Raw genomic sequence first — 16,303 nt, forward strand, 5'->3', positions numbered from 1 at the left:
ACTTGAGCCACAGCGCCACTTCCGGCTTTTTTCTTTTTGCTTATGTGGTGCTGAGGAATCAAACCCAGGGCCTCAGGCATGCAAGGCAAGCGCTCTACCACTGAGCCACCTTCCCAGCCCGAATGTTCTGGAATTTAGAAAGGAGACAACTCATCACCTTGCTGATTTCTTCCTTTGTCTCTTAAAAAAGTGTTTATTTTGAAAACTAAAATATACTAAGAGTAAGAGAAAGAAGGGACAATGTACAAAGTAAATATTAGGATGAGTACTCAGGCACTAACTTCTCTTTCCAGTGTTAATTACTGTTGCTGGTGTGCGCGTGTGCGTGTGTGTGCGCGTGTGCGTGCATGTGTGTGTGCGTGCGCGCGCGCGCGTGCTCACGCCAGTGCTCATGCATGCACGCGCACGCATGGGTACATGCTAGTACTAGAGATTGAACTCGGCCTCAGTACTGTCCTTGGACTTTTTCTCTCAAGGCTAAAGCTCTTCTGCTAGTCATAGCTCTAATTCCTGCTTATTGGTGGTTAGTTGGAGTCTCAAGAGTCTCAAGGTTGGCTTTTAACTGTGATTCTCAAATTTCTGCCTCCTGAGTAACTTGGGTTACAGGTGTGAGTCAGCCCCTTCACCTTCTATCAGTGGTTACCATTATTCTGAGTTTGTGTTCTCTTTTGTTCCTCTCTTTTAATATTATTTATTTATTTTCATATCATGGGCTTGAATGTAGGGCCTGAGCACCATCCCTGAACTCTTTTACTCAAGGCTAGTGCTCTACCACTTTGAGCCACAGCTCCACTTCCAGTGTTCTGGAATTAACTATTAACTATTCTTCAATTAACTATTGGAGACGAGTCTCACCGACTTTTCTGTCCAGACTGGTTTTGAATCTCAATCCTCAGATAGCTTCCTGAGTAACTAGGATTACAAGTGTGAGGCACCAGCACTTGGCTTCTAATATGATTTAACATCACATTTATGCTTGTTTTAGAAGCTATTACAATATCAAACCATCACTGTGTATCAACAGAGAACAAGGGATAGGCCAAAGAGCTGTTTATAAATAAATGGCTTGATTGTACTCTTTTAAGCAGAAGAATGAATATACCAACAACTTCAAAGTATTTCAGAAACAACAACAACAAAAAAGAAACAAAAGCCTCTTTTAATTTCAAATCTTAATGGGATTTCTCTGAAAGATAAGATTTTCTACAAACATCTGCTACAAATGAATCCAGCAGCGACAGGACTTAGAATTGCTTCATTTAATAATAGGTTCAGAATCTCTGCCTGGTTTAGGATTGTGTCTGTTCATGGTGACACTATTGCAGTGTTTTCAGTGGTGTAATATGACTTTGAATTTACTTGAAATAAGATAATCTTTGTATGTACTTGGAAAGAATAATTTCATAAAATTATTTTATATGCTTTATTATTATTATTTTTGTTGGTTGTGGGGCTTGAACTCTGGGCCTGGGTGCTGTCCCTCAGCTCTTCAGCACAAGGCTAGTGCTTTACCACTTGAGCCATATCCCAACTTCCGGTTTTCTGGTGGTTAATTGGAGACAAGAGTCTCACGGACCCCTGGGCTGGCTTTGAACTTCGAACCTCACATCTCAGCCTCCTGAGTAGCTAGGATAACAGGAGTGAGCCACCGGCGCCTGGGCATAGTCCTGGAGCCTCTTTATGCTCAAGGCTAGTGCTCTACCACTTGAGCCACAGCGCCACTTCCAGCTTTTACTTTATTGGAGATGAGTCTAACAGATTTTCCTGCCTGGGCTGGCTTTGAATTGCAGTCCTCAGATCTCAGCCTCCTGAGTAGCTAAGATTATAGGCATGAGCTGCCAGCACCCAGCTTGGCTTTTTGTTACTTTAATAATTGAAATAGGTCATGTCAGAAAATTGCACTTGGCAATTCTGTGTGGGGTGTGTGTGTATGTGTGTGTGTGTATTTGTGTGTGCATGTGTGTGCTTGTGTGCATACTGAGGCTTAAACTCAGGGCCTGGATGCTGTCACTTGGTTTTTCTCACTCAAAGCTAGAGCCATACCACTTGAGCCATAGTTTCACTATGGCGTTTTGGTGGTTAACTGGAAATTAGTCTCATTCCTGCCTGTGCTTTCTTTCTTTTTTTTTTATTAATAAGTTTTTTTATTGTGAAAATACTGTACAGAGGGGTTACAATTACATGGGCAAGGTAATGAGTACATGTCTTATCAAGCCTCCTCCTCTCCTCCTTTGTTTCCCCTTACCATCCCTGCCCCCTCCCATCCCCCCCCCACTTGCTGACTTTCAACTGCTGTCCTCAGACCTCAGCCTCCTGAGTAGCTAGGTTTATAAGCATGAGCCACTACTTCCTGGCTGGCAAACCACTCTTGAATTTGCATTTTCCTTTGTTGTTATGGATTTTGTTTTTTATTCTGTATTTTAAAAAATTCCTCTTTTCTGAAACATTCTAATTGTCTATCTAAACTTTAAAGAATATCAACTTCTGGGAGATGAAATAGAGAAAGGGGAATTATGGAAGGGGTAACACCAATCAAGATATACATATAAATAGACATGCTAAGTTGAAAACTCATGCAACTATTTGAAGGTAGTGATAAAGAGAAGAAAAAGGACAACTTCTGTGTCTCATTTTATTGTAGAAATGACCTCGAGTCAGATGATTACATAGACTTTGAGTCCTTATCAAGTGATTTTGTGGTTGTCTTTCATTTTAATCAATCTATTGGCATTCAAAAGTGCCAGTCACTTCACAGCTAAGAGATACTGTTGGGTAGCAAAGTACATTTTAGAAACTCTGTTCTCCAGAGCACCCTAAAACAGTTTTGGTTCTGTTGGTTTATCTTGATCTTTAAACTCTAGTGTTCAGAGATTTTTTTCTTCCTTATGGAACCTTGTCCAGGTAGAAAGTATTCACAGCTTCCTTACCATATTAAAGTTTGCAGGTTGTTTATATGTTACTCAGAATCCAATGTTGTCAAAATTTTTGAAACATTTGCTTGTCATTTCATTGTTTTACTTCATTTCATTTTTGTGTTTATTTCCAAGGTGATTGGTTACCATCTCAAAAATCAACAGGGCATATTTTTCTTCTGTATATGAGTTCAGGGACCGATTCCATAAGACATTGTACAACTGTATCAAAATTATAAATCCTAGGTCTGAGAAGAATAAATTTAATAACTTACTCAGAATAGGATTCCATTCTTTAGTGACATGGAATGTAGATTGGAACAATACTTTCTGTATAGCTCAGTGTCCTTTACATTTTCATTTTTAGCCATTCTAACCAGCCCCTAAAAACTCTCTTGTATGACTGAAGAAGAGCTGTCTGAATCCACAATAATTTACTATGTATTTCCATAATGCTCCTAGTCATTTAAAAAGGTAGGGAGGAGGGGAAGGCAGGACAAAAAAAAACCATTCTGAGTTGTTTAAGAAACAAGTTGTTTAAGAAAGTGAACTTGCTTGGGCTGCCTGGAATGTAGTAAGGGAAACCTGTGTTTTAGTTTCTCTCCTTACTCACAGGAGGATGTTTCTTAGAAGATACCATTCATGCTTGTTACAGTTGTTCAGAAACTTGGAATAGGCTTGGTAAAAGGACTTTATATTCTAGATGTTGATAAATACATGGGAAATGAGCAGTTCTGAACAAGGGTTTCCATCAAAACTTTTCCCTAGATGAGATACACAGCACAGTTGACACATTGACCATTCTTCCCTTGTCTTTCATGACATCATGATTTCTTGGGACACTTCCAGTCTTATTGTACACAGCTTTCGCTATTCTTAGCTACACCTATCACTTCATCAGCAGTGGCACTAGGTGACCAAATGGGTTATTATATGTTTGGTGGGGAGGGAGGGGAAGGGTAGCATATGAGGTCTGAAAGGTAGCTAGAGCTAGCTCAAAGAACCAGAGGACTAGCCTGATCTGGACTGATGTGGTAGTTCTAACATGGCTTGTTGTTGTTGTTAGTACTGGGTTTTGAACTCAGGGCCTCATATTCTCACTTGGCTTTTTTTCAACATCAAGGCTGACACTCTACCACTTCTGGAGTCTCATAGGCTTTTCTGCCCCAACTGGCTTCAAACTACAATCCTCAGATTTCACCTCTTGGGTAACTTGCATTGCTGATGCGAGCCACACATTGAGAACATGTTAGGAACCTTTCTAACCTTGCTATAAACTACTTGAAGTTAGCATGTATAAGGCTGGGAAGCAGAGAGAGTGTTTAGAATACAAGGCAAGGCAAAGGTGGCAGTGGCTTGCACCAAAGAGTTAGGGAGAGATCAATCTCTAGATATGTTTCTAAGTAAAGACAAGATGTTTTGTTAACAGCTTTGGAGGTAGAGAGCCAGCCAGGCAACATGACATGGAGGCTGTGGTGAGGATGCAGCTACTGATGGTAGAGCCTTAGAGCAGGGCTCCCACCTAGGAGTGGCTTCCGCCTGAGGGCAGGTTACAGTTGTGAGCAGTAAGAATTCATATCCAGGCTCTAAGAGCTACTACACATTAAATTAGCCAAAGACTAATGGAATGCTTGAAATAAAAACCACTTATTTATTAGCCAGCTTTGGCATACAGATTGCATAAAAGCCACTTAAAGAGTTAGCCTTTTGCTCCTATTCTTGACTTTAAACTTGGACATTTGGCCTAGTTCCATCTTTAAATAGCATTTCTGCACCCAGGCCTTGAGGCAAGGATCTGGTTTAAGAAAAATCCTTGAGAAACTTTATTTGTGGGCTTTCAAGGCTGGCTTTGCTTGCTGTGTCAGCACCGTGGAGAAAAGTAAGTCAAAAACCACCCAGATGGAGTCAGGCTTGCAGACCAGAGCTGCTTCCTGGAATAAGCTGGTTAACTGGTCTGTCCTGTGCTTTGTCCTTCGCTCTGAACTCCAGTGCCTGGGGCTGCTTTTCTGCCTACCCACAATAGCAAGGAAGCCTTTTGTTTGCTTCCAGTCTCAAAGAAAGTCTTGTTTTGAGATTTGGACCACAAATAATAATCTATTGTTCCCTATAATAATAATCCTCCCTCTTTTAGCAGAAAAAAAATCTGCTTGATGCAGTATGGCTATCAGTTTATTTAAAAGAATGGCCAAAGTGCTCCTTGTGTTCTAAGAATAAACATTTGGAAGATGGTTGGGAGGAGTAGGGAAGGGCTCCTGTTCCCCTTGGTCTAGAGTCACAGTTAAGTCTTTAAGAAAAAAATATTTCTGAAAATGACCTTCCATCTCAAGTGATAATACCCTTCTTATTTTGCCCATCTGTTACATTCTAGAATAACTGGAACACTATAATTATTCCAGACTATTTCTTTAATGATAATCTGGTTTGGGGCTAGAGGTATGGTCTCAGAAGTAGAGTGTGTGAGTCCTTGAGTTCAAACCGTGGTGCTATCACAGTATTATTTTCCTACCTTAAATTCTTTATAGGAAAAGGGTCAATTAAATAATAGACATGGTCTGATATGAAGTGGTAGATAAGAATAGTTTAATTGTTTTAAATATAAAAGGTGAGATAAAGTTTAATGTGATAACAATTGCAGTATAGCAAATGAATTCTGTTTAAAGAAGTAAAAATAGCTAAGCTTGTGGCTCACACCTGTAATCCTAGCTTGTTCAGGAGGCTGAGACCTGAAATATAATAGTTCAAAGCAGAAAAGTCTGTGTGACCTTATCACTACTTAAAAAAGCAGGGCTGGAGTCATAACTCCAGTGATAGAGTGCTTATGGGATCAAGATAGCTGAGCCAGAGCCATGATATTGGCAGGAAGGAAGGAAAGAAGGAAAGACTGAAAGAAGGAAGGAAGGAAAGAAAAGAGAAGTTTGAAAAAAGAAGAAAAGAAAAGAAGAGAAAGAAGAGGCTATATGCTATAAGATTCTACCTCTATAGTGTTCTGGGAATACAAAATTGTAGAAACAGTAAAAAGTCAGTGGATGCACTAGACATCATGGTATGTATGATCCCAGCTACTTAGTAGATGTAGATAAGGTAAAGGTTTAAGGCTAGGTTGGGTAAACGTTAGTGAGACTCTCTCACTGGTATCGCTGGCCTGACATAAGTGAGAGACTGAAAAACAAACTAAAAGCAAAAGGACTAGTGCATGGCTCAAGAGGTGAGGCCTTGATTTCAATCCCCAGTACAACCAAAGGGAAAACAAAACAAGGTCAGTGGGAGAGGAAACCTGTAGCACAAAAGGAATTCTTTTTAAGACAGTGAAGTAAGTATTTGGTATGGTATATTGTAAGGGTGGTTATCTCTTCTTATATCCATATCCAAAGGATGTATAAGGCAAAGAGTGAACCCTGCAAACCTAACAATAATGTAACAATCTTAGCTTATCAGTTGATACAAATGTGGCACACACATTAATAATAATGAAAGGGGGAAGGTAAATTCATGAGAACTTCTCACATTCCATTTGTTTCTGCATACCTAAAACTGCTTTTATAAATGTCTGTTCATTAAACAAATATATTAGGTATAGCCCCAAATAAAAACACCAGACCATCAACAGTTACTCTTTAGGAAGCCCTGAACCATAAAATATCCTGTGAGGAATGGAGTATAATAATACAGCAGATTGCTGTGTATATCTTGTAATTTTTATCTTTTTCACTGATAAATAATGTACAGTAGTATTCACGCTAAATTCAACATTTAAACTGTCCTTGTTCTTTCTGCAGTGACAGCCAGAGTGTCAGCGTTGGAAGTATATACACCAAAAGAAATCTATGTGGCAAATGGGACACAAGGGAAGCTCACATGCACATTCAAGTCCACCAATGTGACTAGCCGCTTAACCACTGTTTCCTGGAGCTTCCAGCCAGAGGGGACTGACACCACTGTGTCGGTAGGAATGTTTGAGTGTCATTATTTCTCATAGGCTTTACTGCTGTCTTGTTCTTGTGATTGATGACCTATGCTTTTCCATTCCCCAAATTTGTGAAATCTATTAAGTAATTTGCAAGGTCTTTTCTTTTTTCTTTTGTCGGTCATGGGGCTTGAACTCTGGGCTTGGGTGCTGTCCCTGTGCTCTTCAGCTCAAGGCAAGCGCTCTACCACTTGAGCTACAGCACCACTTCTGGTTTTCTAGTGGTTTATTGGAGATAAGAGTCTACAGACTTTCCTGCCCAAGCTGGCTTTGAACCGAGATCCTTAGATCTCAGCCTCCTGAGTAGCTAGGATTACAGGTGTGAGCCACTGACGCCCACTGCAGAGTCTTTTCTTGACTCAGATTCTTTAGGAAAAAAGAACTAAGCATCTCTTAGATGAAGCTTATTTTCTTGGTATTTCTGATTTTTTGATATGTATTTATACATCTTTCTGATTTGATTATACTTTTCTTGATTAAACTTGTGTGTAACTCAGCATTGTTTTATTGGGAGCTCACAATGTATAGGTTTTTTGAGGGAGGAGGGAATTTCAAACATTTGAGCCTTTAAACCTGGGAGTACAGAAAAGTAAGACTGGTGTACAGATGATTCGAGTAAGAGGAGGGGCCTAGCAGAATTAGTAATTTGCTGAGTGCTGGGTAAACAGTTTTAGGTGAAAAGCTTGGGGCTCCAGGAGTCCCAACAGGTCTAGGCTTATCCCCCTGTCCCAATTAAAGAGAATCATGTAGGCCCAGCATCAGTGACTCACATCTATAATCTTAGCTAAACAGGAGGCTGAAATCTGAGGATTGCAGTTGAAGTCACCCTGGGGAGGAAAGTCTATGAGACACTTATCTCCAACTAACCACCAAAATGCTGGAAGTGGAGTTGAAGCTCAAATGATGGAGTGTGAGCCTTAAGGAAAAAAGCTCAAGGTGCCTGGGCACTGGTAGCTCACACCTGTAATCCTCAGATTACTCAGGTGGCTGAGATCTGAGGATTGCAGTTCAGATCCATCCTGGGCAGGAAAGTCTATAAGACTTTTATTTCCACTAGCCAGCTGAAAAAGAAGTGGAGCTGTGGCTCAAGTGGTAAGAAAGCTAGCTTGAGCAAAAACTCAGGGACAGCAGCACTCAGACCCTGAGTGTAAGTGCCAGAATAGGCACCAAAAAACAAGAACAAAAAACAACAATAACAACAAAAACAATCAAAACAAACAGAAGCATGTGGTAAAGTGCAGAGGAGATTCAATACAGTTTAGCCTGGGAAGAGGCATTTCAAGCCTATCTTCCAGGTTCTGACTTGAGTTTCAGATTTAAACAAAGGACAGTGGGCCAGATGTAAACGAAATTTCTTAATCAAAGGTATGATGATTTGGCTGGTCATTATCTGAGAATTGGTCTGAGTAAGCATGTCATTGTTACCTGAGGAGTAGATTGCACTTTGGACATCAAGTGTTCATCCCTCAGTCCTGCTGTTAAGCAAAACTTGGTTAAGTACAGGAGAGAATGGCTAGGAGCTGAAGAGACATGCAAGAGAGAGGCAGGTTCGCTGAACTTTTCTCCAACTTTTCATTAACTTGTGGGCTCAAGTGCGAAGTCAGTACTTTTTATCAAAAGCAGTTTTTAAGAACATGCTATATTATGTAGTGGGTGCTTATTAACCATGCACTGGCTGTCCTGATTCTTGTCTATGAAGTGGAGATAATAAACCTCCCACATAGGAGGAAAGTGAGGCCATATAAGGTAAGTGCCAGGGTGCTGGTGAGGTATTTCAGTGCTAATATAGACAAGTTATTGTGAGACTGTGGCCTTGTTAGCACATTGAGGATCATTCAAATACTGTCTTCTACTTTAGCAGTGTTGTACGTTAGATAGTCAGTGTTGTCATCCAAAGTTCTGGTGTTGGAAACTTAATCTTCAAGTTCAAATGTTGAAGTGGTATTTAGAAGGGGAGGGGGCTTACAACGCAATCAAGACTAGATTGAATGAAGTCTGTTGGGAGTGGGGGCCTATGGTGGCACTAGTGACTTTCTGAGAGGAAGGAGAGAGATACAAGCTTGCTCTCTTGCTCAGTCTTCTCTCCCCTATGTTAGAGACCCGCAGCAGTGCCAAGCAAGGGCAGCATGCCATGCTTTTAGACGTCCTAACCTTTAGACCCATGAGTCAAATAAACTACTATATTTTATAAATTACTCAGCCAGTCTTTTGTTCTCCCAGCAGCAGATAGGACCGCAAATTGTATTTTTCATTTCATGGGTGGAAACTATTTTTCTGTCAGAGTCCAAGATTTATTCATAGGACGGACCTCTATGTCATGTCTAGCAAAGAGGGAAAGTGGGAGGTCACATCAGGGACTTCAAATTTGCTTAAGTTCCATAGAGTCCAGTTGGGTATAATTTTAGGTAAGACAAAATGCAGAACACAAGGTGGAATTTTCTGAAAGTCCTCTCTTGGAATAGCCATGAGTATGAGAACAGGAATCCATACACATGTTCTGAGGAAGGCAATACAAAGGCATTCTGCCTCATAAATTGAGTGTCAGTGTGACGCATATAAATTACGTGTGCAAGTTTACTCAAGGGAGTCCAAAAATTAAACTTGTGAGGTCTCCTTCTGAAGTCTTCTGCAAGAATGGATGTGAGCAGCAGGTGTTTCGTTTATGGAAAATAAAGCTATCACCAGTGGGACACAGAGATAACAACTCTTTTTTAAAGAGTAGTTCCACTGATGCACAAATATTCATTCATATGTGGGTTGAAGAAGGCTTAGTAATCCAAAAACAGGTTGCATTTTCCTCTTTTTTTGTGTGTGTGCCAATACCGGGGCTTGAACTTGGCCTGGTGCTATTCCTTAGCTTTTTTTGTGCAAGGCTAGCATGCTACCACCTGAGTCACAGCTGCATTACCGGCTCTTTGCTGGTTAAGTGGAGGTATGAGTCTTATAGACTTTTCTGTTTGGGTTGGCTTCAAATCACAATCTGCATATCTCAGCCTCTTGAGTAGCTAGGGTTACAGGCATGAGTATGTGCCTGGCACTTGTATTTTTGATTAGAGTTGTTAACTTACCTATACACTAGTTGGATTACACAACTCCAGAATATAGGATCTTTTATCTTTGAAATATTGGAACATGTTTAATCAAATAAGCAGGTTGCTTTTTTCTTTACAGATTTTGTAAGAAAAGTGTGCTCAAATCTAGCATACCATAAATGTTAGTGTTGTTTAGGGACCAGTCTGGTGGAGTGGCTTGTCTTGTAGTTGTTTTCCCTTCCTTGTCCTCTACACTTCCCCTCTGCCACCTGCAGCAGACTTAAGAATCTTTGCTGAATTGTTTTTCAGTTATAGTGTACAGATTTTGTCATACTTCCTGCTGTGTCTCTGCTGTCTCTTAAACGATGTTAATTTTGTGCCTAGATTGGTTCGTTAACACTTGGTTTGTTCTACTTGTTTGGGTTCAACCATCACATGCCTCCAGGTATACCAGTTTTAAAATAGTTTTTTTTGCCTTGGTACTGCCTTTGCCAGAAACTTCCTGGTTTCACATTCATAACAATTATACTTGTTTAGAAGTCAAAGCTTATTACAATTTGTCTTAGCCAACCACTTCAACTTTTCTATTCTTCTTCTATAAGGTTATTTCCAGTCTACTGAAATTGCTTTATGTTCTGCCTCCTCCTTCTGAACTCTTGCCATATTTACCTCCTAATCCTTCCATAACACTCCACTCTCAAGTTCTTAGATCTTAAAACTCACTATACATTTCTATAATATGTACCCTCTGTTAGGGCAGCTTTTCTCATAATCCTGATTATTGCTGTTTTGAAAGGAGACACTTGTCTTACCTCTTCAGTATCCCTGATAGCTTCAGCACACTGCCATACACTTTAAAAGTACTGGCTGGTAATAAGATCCAGTAAAGTTTGTGAGTTTTTTAATTCTTTTATCTCATTGGTTTGATCAATACATGAGGTCCTCCTAAGAGTTGAGGAGGTAAATACAATTCATCGCTCCCTTTCAGGGGCACTCAGTCTATCTAAACAGACTGACCCGGGGAGCAGTGTGCACACAACACAGCAGTTGGAAGCAGTGGAGTAGGTGGTATTGTAAACAGCTTCAGAAATTCAAGGGAGAGGGCTAGGAAGGTGCTCAGTGATAGAGTGCTTGCCTTGCATGCATGAAGCCCTGAACTGTGGCTCAAGTGGTAGAGCACTTGCCTTGAGCTGAAGAGCTCATGGACAGGGCCCAAGTCCAGAGTTCAAGCCCCATGACTGACCAAAAAAAAAAAAATGCAAGAGAAAATTTGGGGATGTAGAAAGAGAAGGCAGGGACTAGATGATGAAAGGACTCAATGTTTGGGACATTGAATTTCTTATCTGTTTTCTGGCAGAAAAGGGGAGTGAAGGTCTTTGAGCAGGCAGGATATGATCAGACATAAGAAACATGAAATGATAGGGAAAAAATAGTAACAGCCTTGAAATGAAAGCTAGAGTTGAATTCTATCTCAAAGACATGTGTCCTTAGGCAGGTCACTCAAGTTTTCTGAGCCTCACTTTCCTTATTTATGAAATAATAGTTAAATGGCTCTCACCTTGCAGGATGTTGTGAGCACTGGAGTGTGGCTGACAGGTGGTTCCCCATGAGTTATTCACATTTCTGCATATATTGTAGGCAAGAACGCCTGTTTTTGTTTGTTTGTTTTGTTTTGTTTTTTGGCCATGGGGCTTGACCTGGGGCCTGGGAGCTGCCTCTGAGCTTTTTTGTGCTACCACTTTGCAGCTACTTCTACACTTAGGGTTTTCTTGTGGCTGATTGAAGATAAGAGTCTCAAAGGCTTTCCTGTCATGGCTGGCTTTGAACCGCAGTCCTCAGATCTCAGCCTTTTGTGTAGCTAGGATTATAGGCATGAGACACCAACTCCTGGCCCACTAGCTGTCTTTGTTGTGAACTTTCTTCATAAAACAACTAGCTGTGGAAGACAGATTTGCTCACTGTTCCATGTAGTAAAGGTAGTGTGTCTCTTCAGATGAAAGTTGGACATGCCTTTTACCTAATTACAAAATATTTGAGTTCTAATCAAGGCATGGTGCCTTATACCTGTAGTCCCAACACTTAGATAAGTGAGCAGCTGAGTGAGCAATGTCATGAGACCCTGTCTGAAAAATGAAAGAGTTGGGTTCCCTAAGCTTGGAGTTCCTAGCGGTGATGATGAAGTTATGCCCCCCCCCCCGAATGATGATAAGTAATGCCCCTGCATGTACAAAGTCCACCTGAGCCCCTTGTGCCATCAATATGGGAGTTAGGGAGCAAAGGGAACATATAGAAATATGCTTCTTGTTCCATGATCATAAGGCCCTTTGTTTCTGAGTCTTCATGGGAATGAATACTTCATTGGTACTTTGTTAGTTTACCAATAGTGAAATCTCAGACCTTCACAGTTCCTAACAAAACATTTAGGTCATATTAAATACAGGGCATAGGGCTGGGAAGGTGGCTCAGTGGTAGAGCGCTTGCCTTGCATGCATGAGGCCCTGGGTTCGATTCCTCAGCACCACATAAGCAAAAAAAAAAAAAAGCTGGAAGTGGCGCTGTGGCTCAAGTGGTAGAGCGCTAGCCTTGAGCTGAAGAGCTGAGGGACAGCCCCTAGGCCCAGAGTTCAGGCCCCACGACTGGACCCCCCACAAAAAAAATAAATAGAGGGCATATATTGGGCAAATGGCATAATAACAGTTTCTTTGTCATTGCTCATTTAGACATTGGTGGAGGGTGGTATAAAGAAAGTTGAGGCTGGAATCAGATACCAATTAAGTCCCCCCAGTCCAAGATGGTGAGAGCTTAAAATTAGGTGTTGTCAGTAGAAATTAAGTAGACAGGATAATGGAGCAAATCTCCCACTATCTTCTTATCAAGGACTGAGAGCAAAGACATCAACCCTCCAGCGAAACTGCTTGGGTTTAATTCAGTGTGAGTAGATTCCCCTCCCTCCGGGCATTACCTTCTTGAAGGTTTGCTTTGAGAAATAAGTTTCTAGGTCTGAGAGGGAAGAGTACACTTCCTTCACAGGCCAGGAAGAACATTTTGTATATTCCAGGTTTTGTTTCTTTTACATGCCTATGACTTTTCCACTGAAACTTGCAGATAGACATATGCCATCTAGGCTTCTTTTTGGTGTGCCTTTGTATATCTTAGTGGTGGGTTTCTGAAGCCTCTGAAGTAGTCTTGTAGGAAGAATGTTGGCTTTTTTTTTTGTCAGTTGTGGGGCTTGAACTCTGGGCCTGGGCGCTGTCCCTGTGCTCTTCAGCTCAAGGCAAGCACTCTACCACTTGAGCCACAGCAACACTTCCGGTTTTCTAGTGGTTTATTGGAGGTAAGAGTCTCACGGACTTTCCTGCCCAGGCTGGCTTTGAACTGTGATCCTCAGATCTCAGCCTCCTGAGTGACTAGAATTATAGGCGTGGGCCACCGGCGCCCGCCTGAAAATACTGGCTTTTTAAGAGTAATATGGGCCTGATTTTGACTCTAGGCCTAATACTTAATTGTGACATTGGGAAAATGGCTTCTTTTGAGTTCCATTTTCTTATTTAAAAAATGAATAGTAATCATTACCTTTAGGGGATGTTGAAAGGATTAAAGATGGTATGTATGTCTGATTTTTTTCCAACCGAAACTTGGCAGAGTTGTACTCTATCATCTTCAAAACTCTGCCTGGCCTATATTCCATAGCTTGAGACTTGTTATATGATTTGCATTTCTTTCATTTGAAGTCTTTTCTAAAGCTTTACCAGCATTTCTCCTATAGTCTTTAGGAATTTGGTCTTTGAAAGTAGCTCATGTGCTCTCATTTTCTAATTGCAGTTTTTCCACTACTCCCAAGGGCAAGTATACTTTGGGAATTATCCACCATTTAAGGACAGAATCAGCTGGGCTGGAGACCTCGACAAGAAGGATGCATCAATCAACATAGAAAATATGCAGTTTATACACAATGGCACCTACATCTGTGATGTCAAAAACCCTCCTGACATTGTTGTCCAGCCTGGCCATATTAGACTCTATGTCGTGGAAAAAGGTACTCTCTTTAGGACTTTTGCAGAAATGACAGTCCTCTTTATCTCATTTAGTTGGAGAACAAGAGTTAATATTTCAAGATATGTTTGAAGTGAGGATTTTTTTTTTGCCATAGACTTGTTCTCTCAGTCTCTGTGAACCAGACATACCTAGGGGTTGGAGAACTAACTCCGCCTCCAGAGTGGCTGATTTCTTCTTGTATGTACTTCCTGTCTGGAACTTATGGATCTGTGTTCAGGTGTAGTAATTTTTTTCTTTAGTATTAATCATAATGGTTAGAAGAAGTGGGCCATGGGAGAGAAGGAAATTGATAGCATGTTGATATTCTCCAACCCAAAGTTTTGACATCTCCAATCCAGTACAATTCTTTTCTTTTCTTTCTTTTTTTTTTTTTTTGCCAGTGCTGGGGCTTGAACTCAGGGCCTGGGCACTGTCCCTGAGCTTCTTTTGCTCAAGGCTAGCACTCTACCATTTGAGCCACAGTGCCACTTCCAGCTTTTTCTGTTTATGTGGTACTGAGGAATCGAACCCAGGGCTTCATGCATGCAAGGCAAGCACTCTACCACTAAGCCACCTTCCCAGCCTACAATTATTTCTTCCCTTTTTCAAGAATAAGCAGAAAATGCTAAGTTTTAGTGTCTCCATCCTGGGACAAAGTCTGCTCTGTTGGAGAGTAGTAGACTGATAGAAATTCAGATCTCCAATTTTGACTTTAGAACATGGAGAGGGATTGTGGGTATAGAAATGTTTTATCCTCTAGTTCATTCTTTTTCAGCTAGTACATCACCAGTATGTCGCTGTATGTCATCACTTAGGTACTACTGCTTATAATATGGATAATAGAAGAGGTTAAATAAAATAATAACTGCGAGGGGTAAACTTTTGCTTATTAAATTAATGAATTACCCATCCTTTTCTCTGTAGCAATGTATCTTATCCCTGTCTTGTTCTTTCCCTCTAGAGAGTTTGCCAGTTTGGGTGGTGGTGGGTATAGTTACTGCTGTGGTCCTAGGGCTCACTCTGCTCATCAGCATGATTCTGGCGGTCCTCTATAAAAGGAAAAACTGGAAACCGGAATATACTGGGTAAGAAACACCATCTTTCAGGGGAGGGGTGGAAAGAAGAAACTGAGGCTTATATTGTATATTTTTAAAATGGAAATGTCATTGTAAGGAATTAACCACTGTGTGCTCCCCTGTTGGAAATGAGCATGCTTCTTAGGAGGTATTTTCTAACATGGGCAGGCAGAAGCCAGTGCCTGCTGTTTTACGTAGACTGTGATACTAATCCCTGTTCTCTAGTTTTCTTCAGAGGCGTGTTGAAATGAACTGCTCAGCAGTCTGTGTTTTGAGTTTCAGTATCATCCACTCTGCAATTAGTGTTCTTAAGCCACAGACATCACTTACCCCACTTAACAGTTCAGTTGTAATTTCTTGGCAATAATCTAGTAAGAGTCTTAGTTGGGTAACTATTAAACCTTAATCAGGAACTTGTAGAAATAAACTACCCTCCTAGCCCAGGGTCAGATGGAGGAGTTTTCCTTTTGGAACTTCCTACCTCAGCTTTGGCAGCTTTATTGCTCTGATTGTCCTGCCTTGTGTTGACAACAAAAAATACCAGCAATAAAAAAAAAGTTGACTTTTCTTCTCAAAAGTGACATCTTTGACTGTAGGGTATATCTAATTGAAGGACCTTCTCTTTTCCTCACTCCAGCTGGAAAGTTAAACCGTAATAAGCTATGTAGAATTCATGTGGTATAACTGATGAACTCTGAATTCAAGTTGATGTAGCACGAGCTGTGTTACACGTGCACCATCTGACTTTCTCCATCCCAGAGGCACTGTAATTCAAAAGGATTGCATGCTCTGAGCTTGCTTGCTAGTGGATGGTGGGAACCTGTGCCTATGGGCTCTGCTGATATAGCTTTTACGAGTGCTGTGTTTAAACAAGTCTGTGAATGTTCAAATTCAGCTTGGAATGCTTCTATTCTGCTGACTGTTGTTCCTTGCATGGTGTTTTATGATGAAGTAGAGCTGGGTTGTTGGTTTTTCTACATGAGACTAATCCCAAGGTGGTGACTTACCAGTCTATAGTTCGTCCTGGGGGGTTAGTAAAGGGTTAGGCAAGTATTCCTTAGAATCCTGCATGGCATCGTGAATGCTGCTATTCTTCTTACTTTGGTTTTTTTCCTTCTCTTTTGCTTTTCTGCCTTGGTGTGCTAGGATCAGGTCCTGCTTATCTTCCACTTCTTAAGAAAAGCTGACATAGAAGACACATTGGGACTATAAACAGGGCTGGGTCTCTTCTTCTTCTCCAGTAGACACATGGTAACTAGTCACATTGCTGGTTGCTGTTAATGT

General features: G+C 40.9%; 1 protein-coding gene across 1 annotated transcript in view; it reads left to right on the forward strand.

Annotated features, from left to right (window-relative positions):
* Positions 1 to 16,303, forward strand: part of Mpzl1 (myelin protein zero-like 1) — a 53,022-nt gene that overhangs the window by 27,935 nt on the left and 8,784 nt on the right. The window contains exons 2-4 of the mRNA XM_013021756.1: positions 6,689 to 6,855; positions 13,731 to 13,944; positions 14,905 to 15,028. Of these exons, the coding sequence (XP_012877210.1) occupies positions 6,689 to 6,855; positions 13,731 to 13,944; positions 14,905 to 15,028 (505 nt within the window). The remainder of the gene's footprint in view (positions 1 to 6,688; positions 6,856 to 13,730; positions 13,945 to 14,904; positions 15,029 to 16,303) is intronic.

Source organism: Dipodomys ordii, unplaced genomic scaffold (genome assembly GCF_000151885.1).
Source record: "Dipodomys ordii isolate 6190 unplaced genomic scaffold, Dord_2.0 Scaffold57, whole genome shotgun sequence".
NCBI lineage: Eukaryota > Metazoa > Chordata > Mammalia > Rodentia > Heteromyidae > Dipodomys > Dipodomys ordii.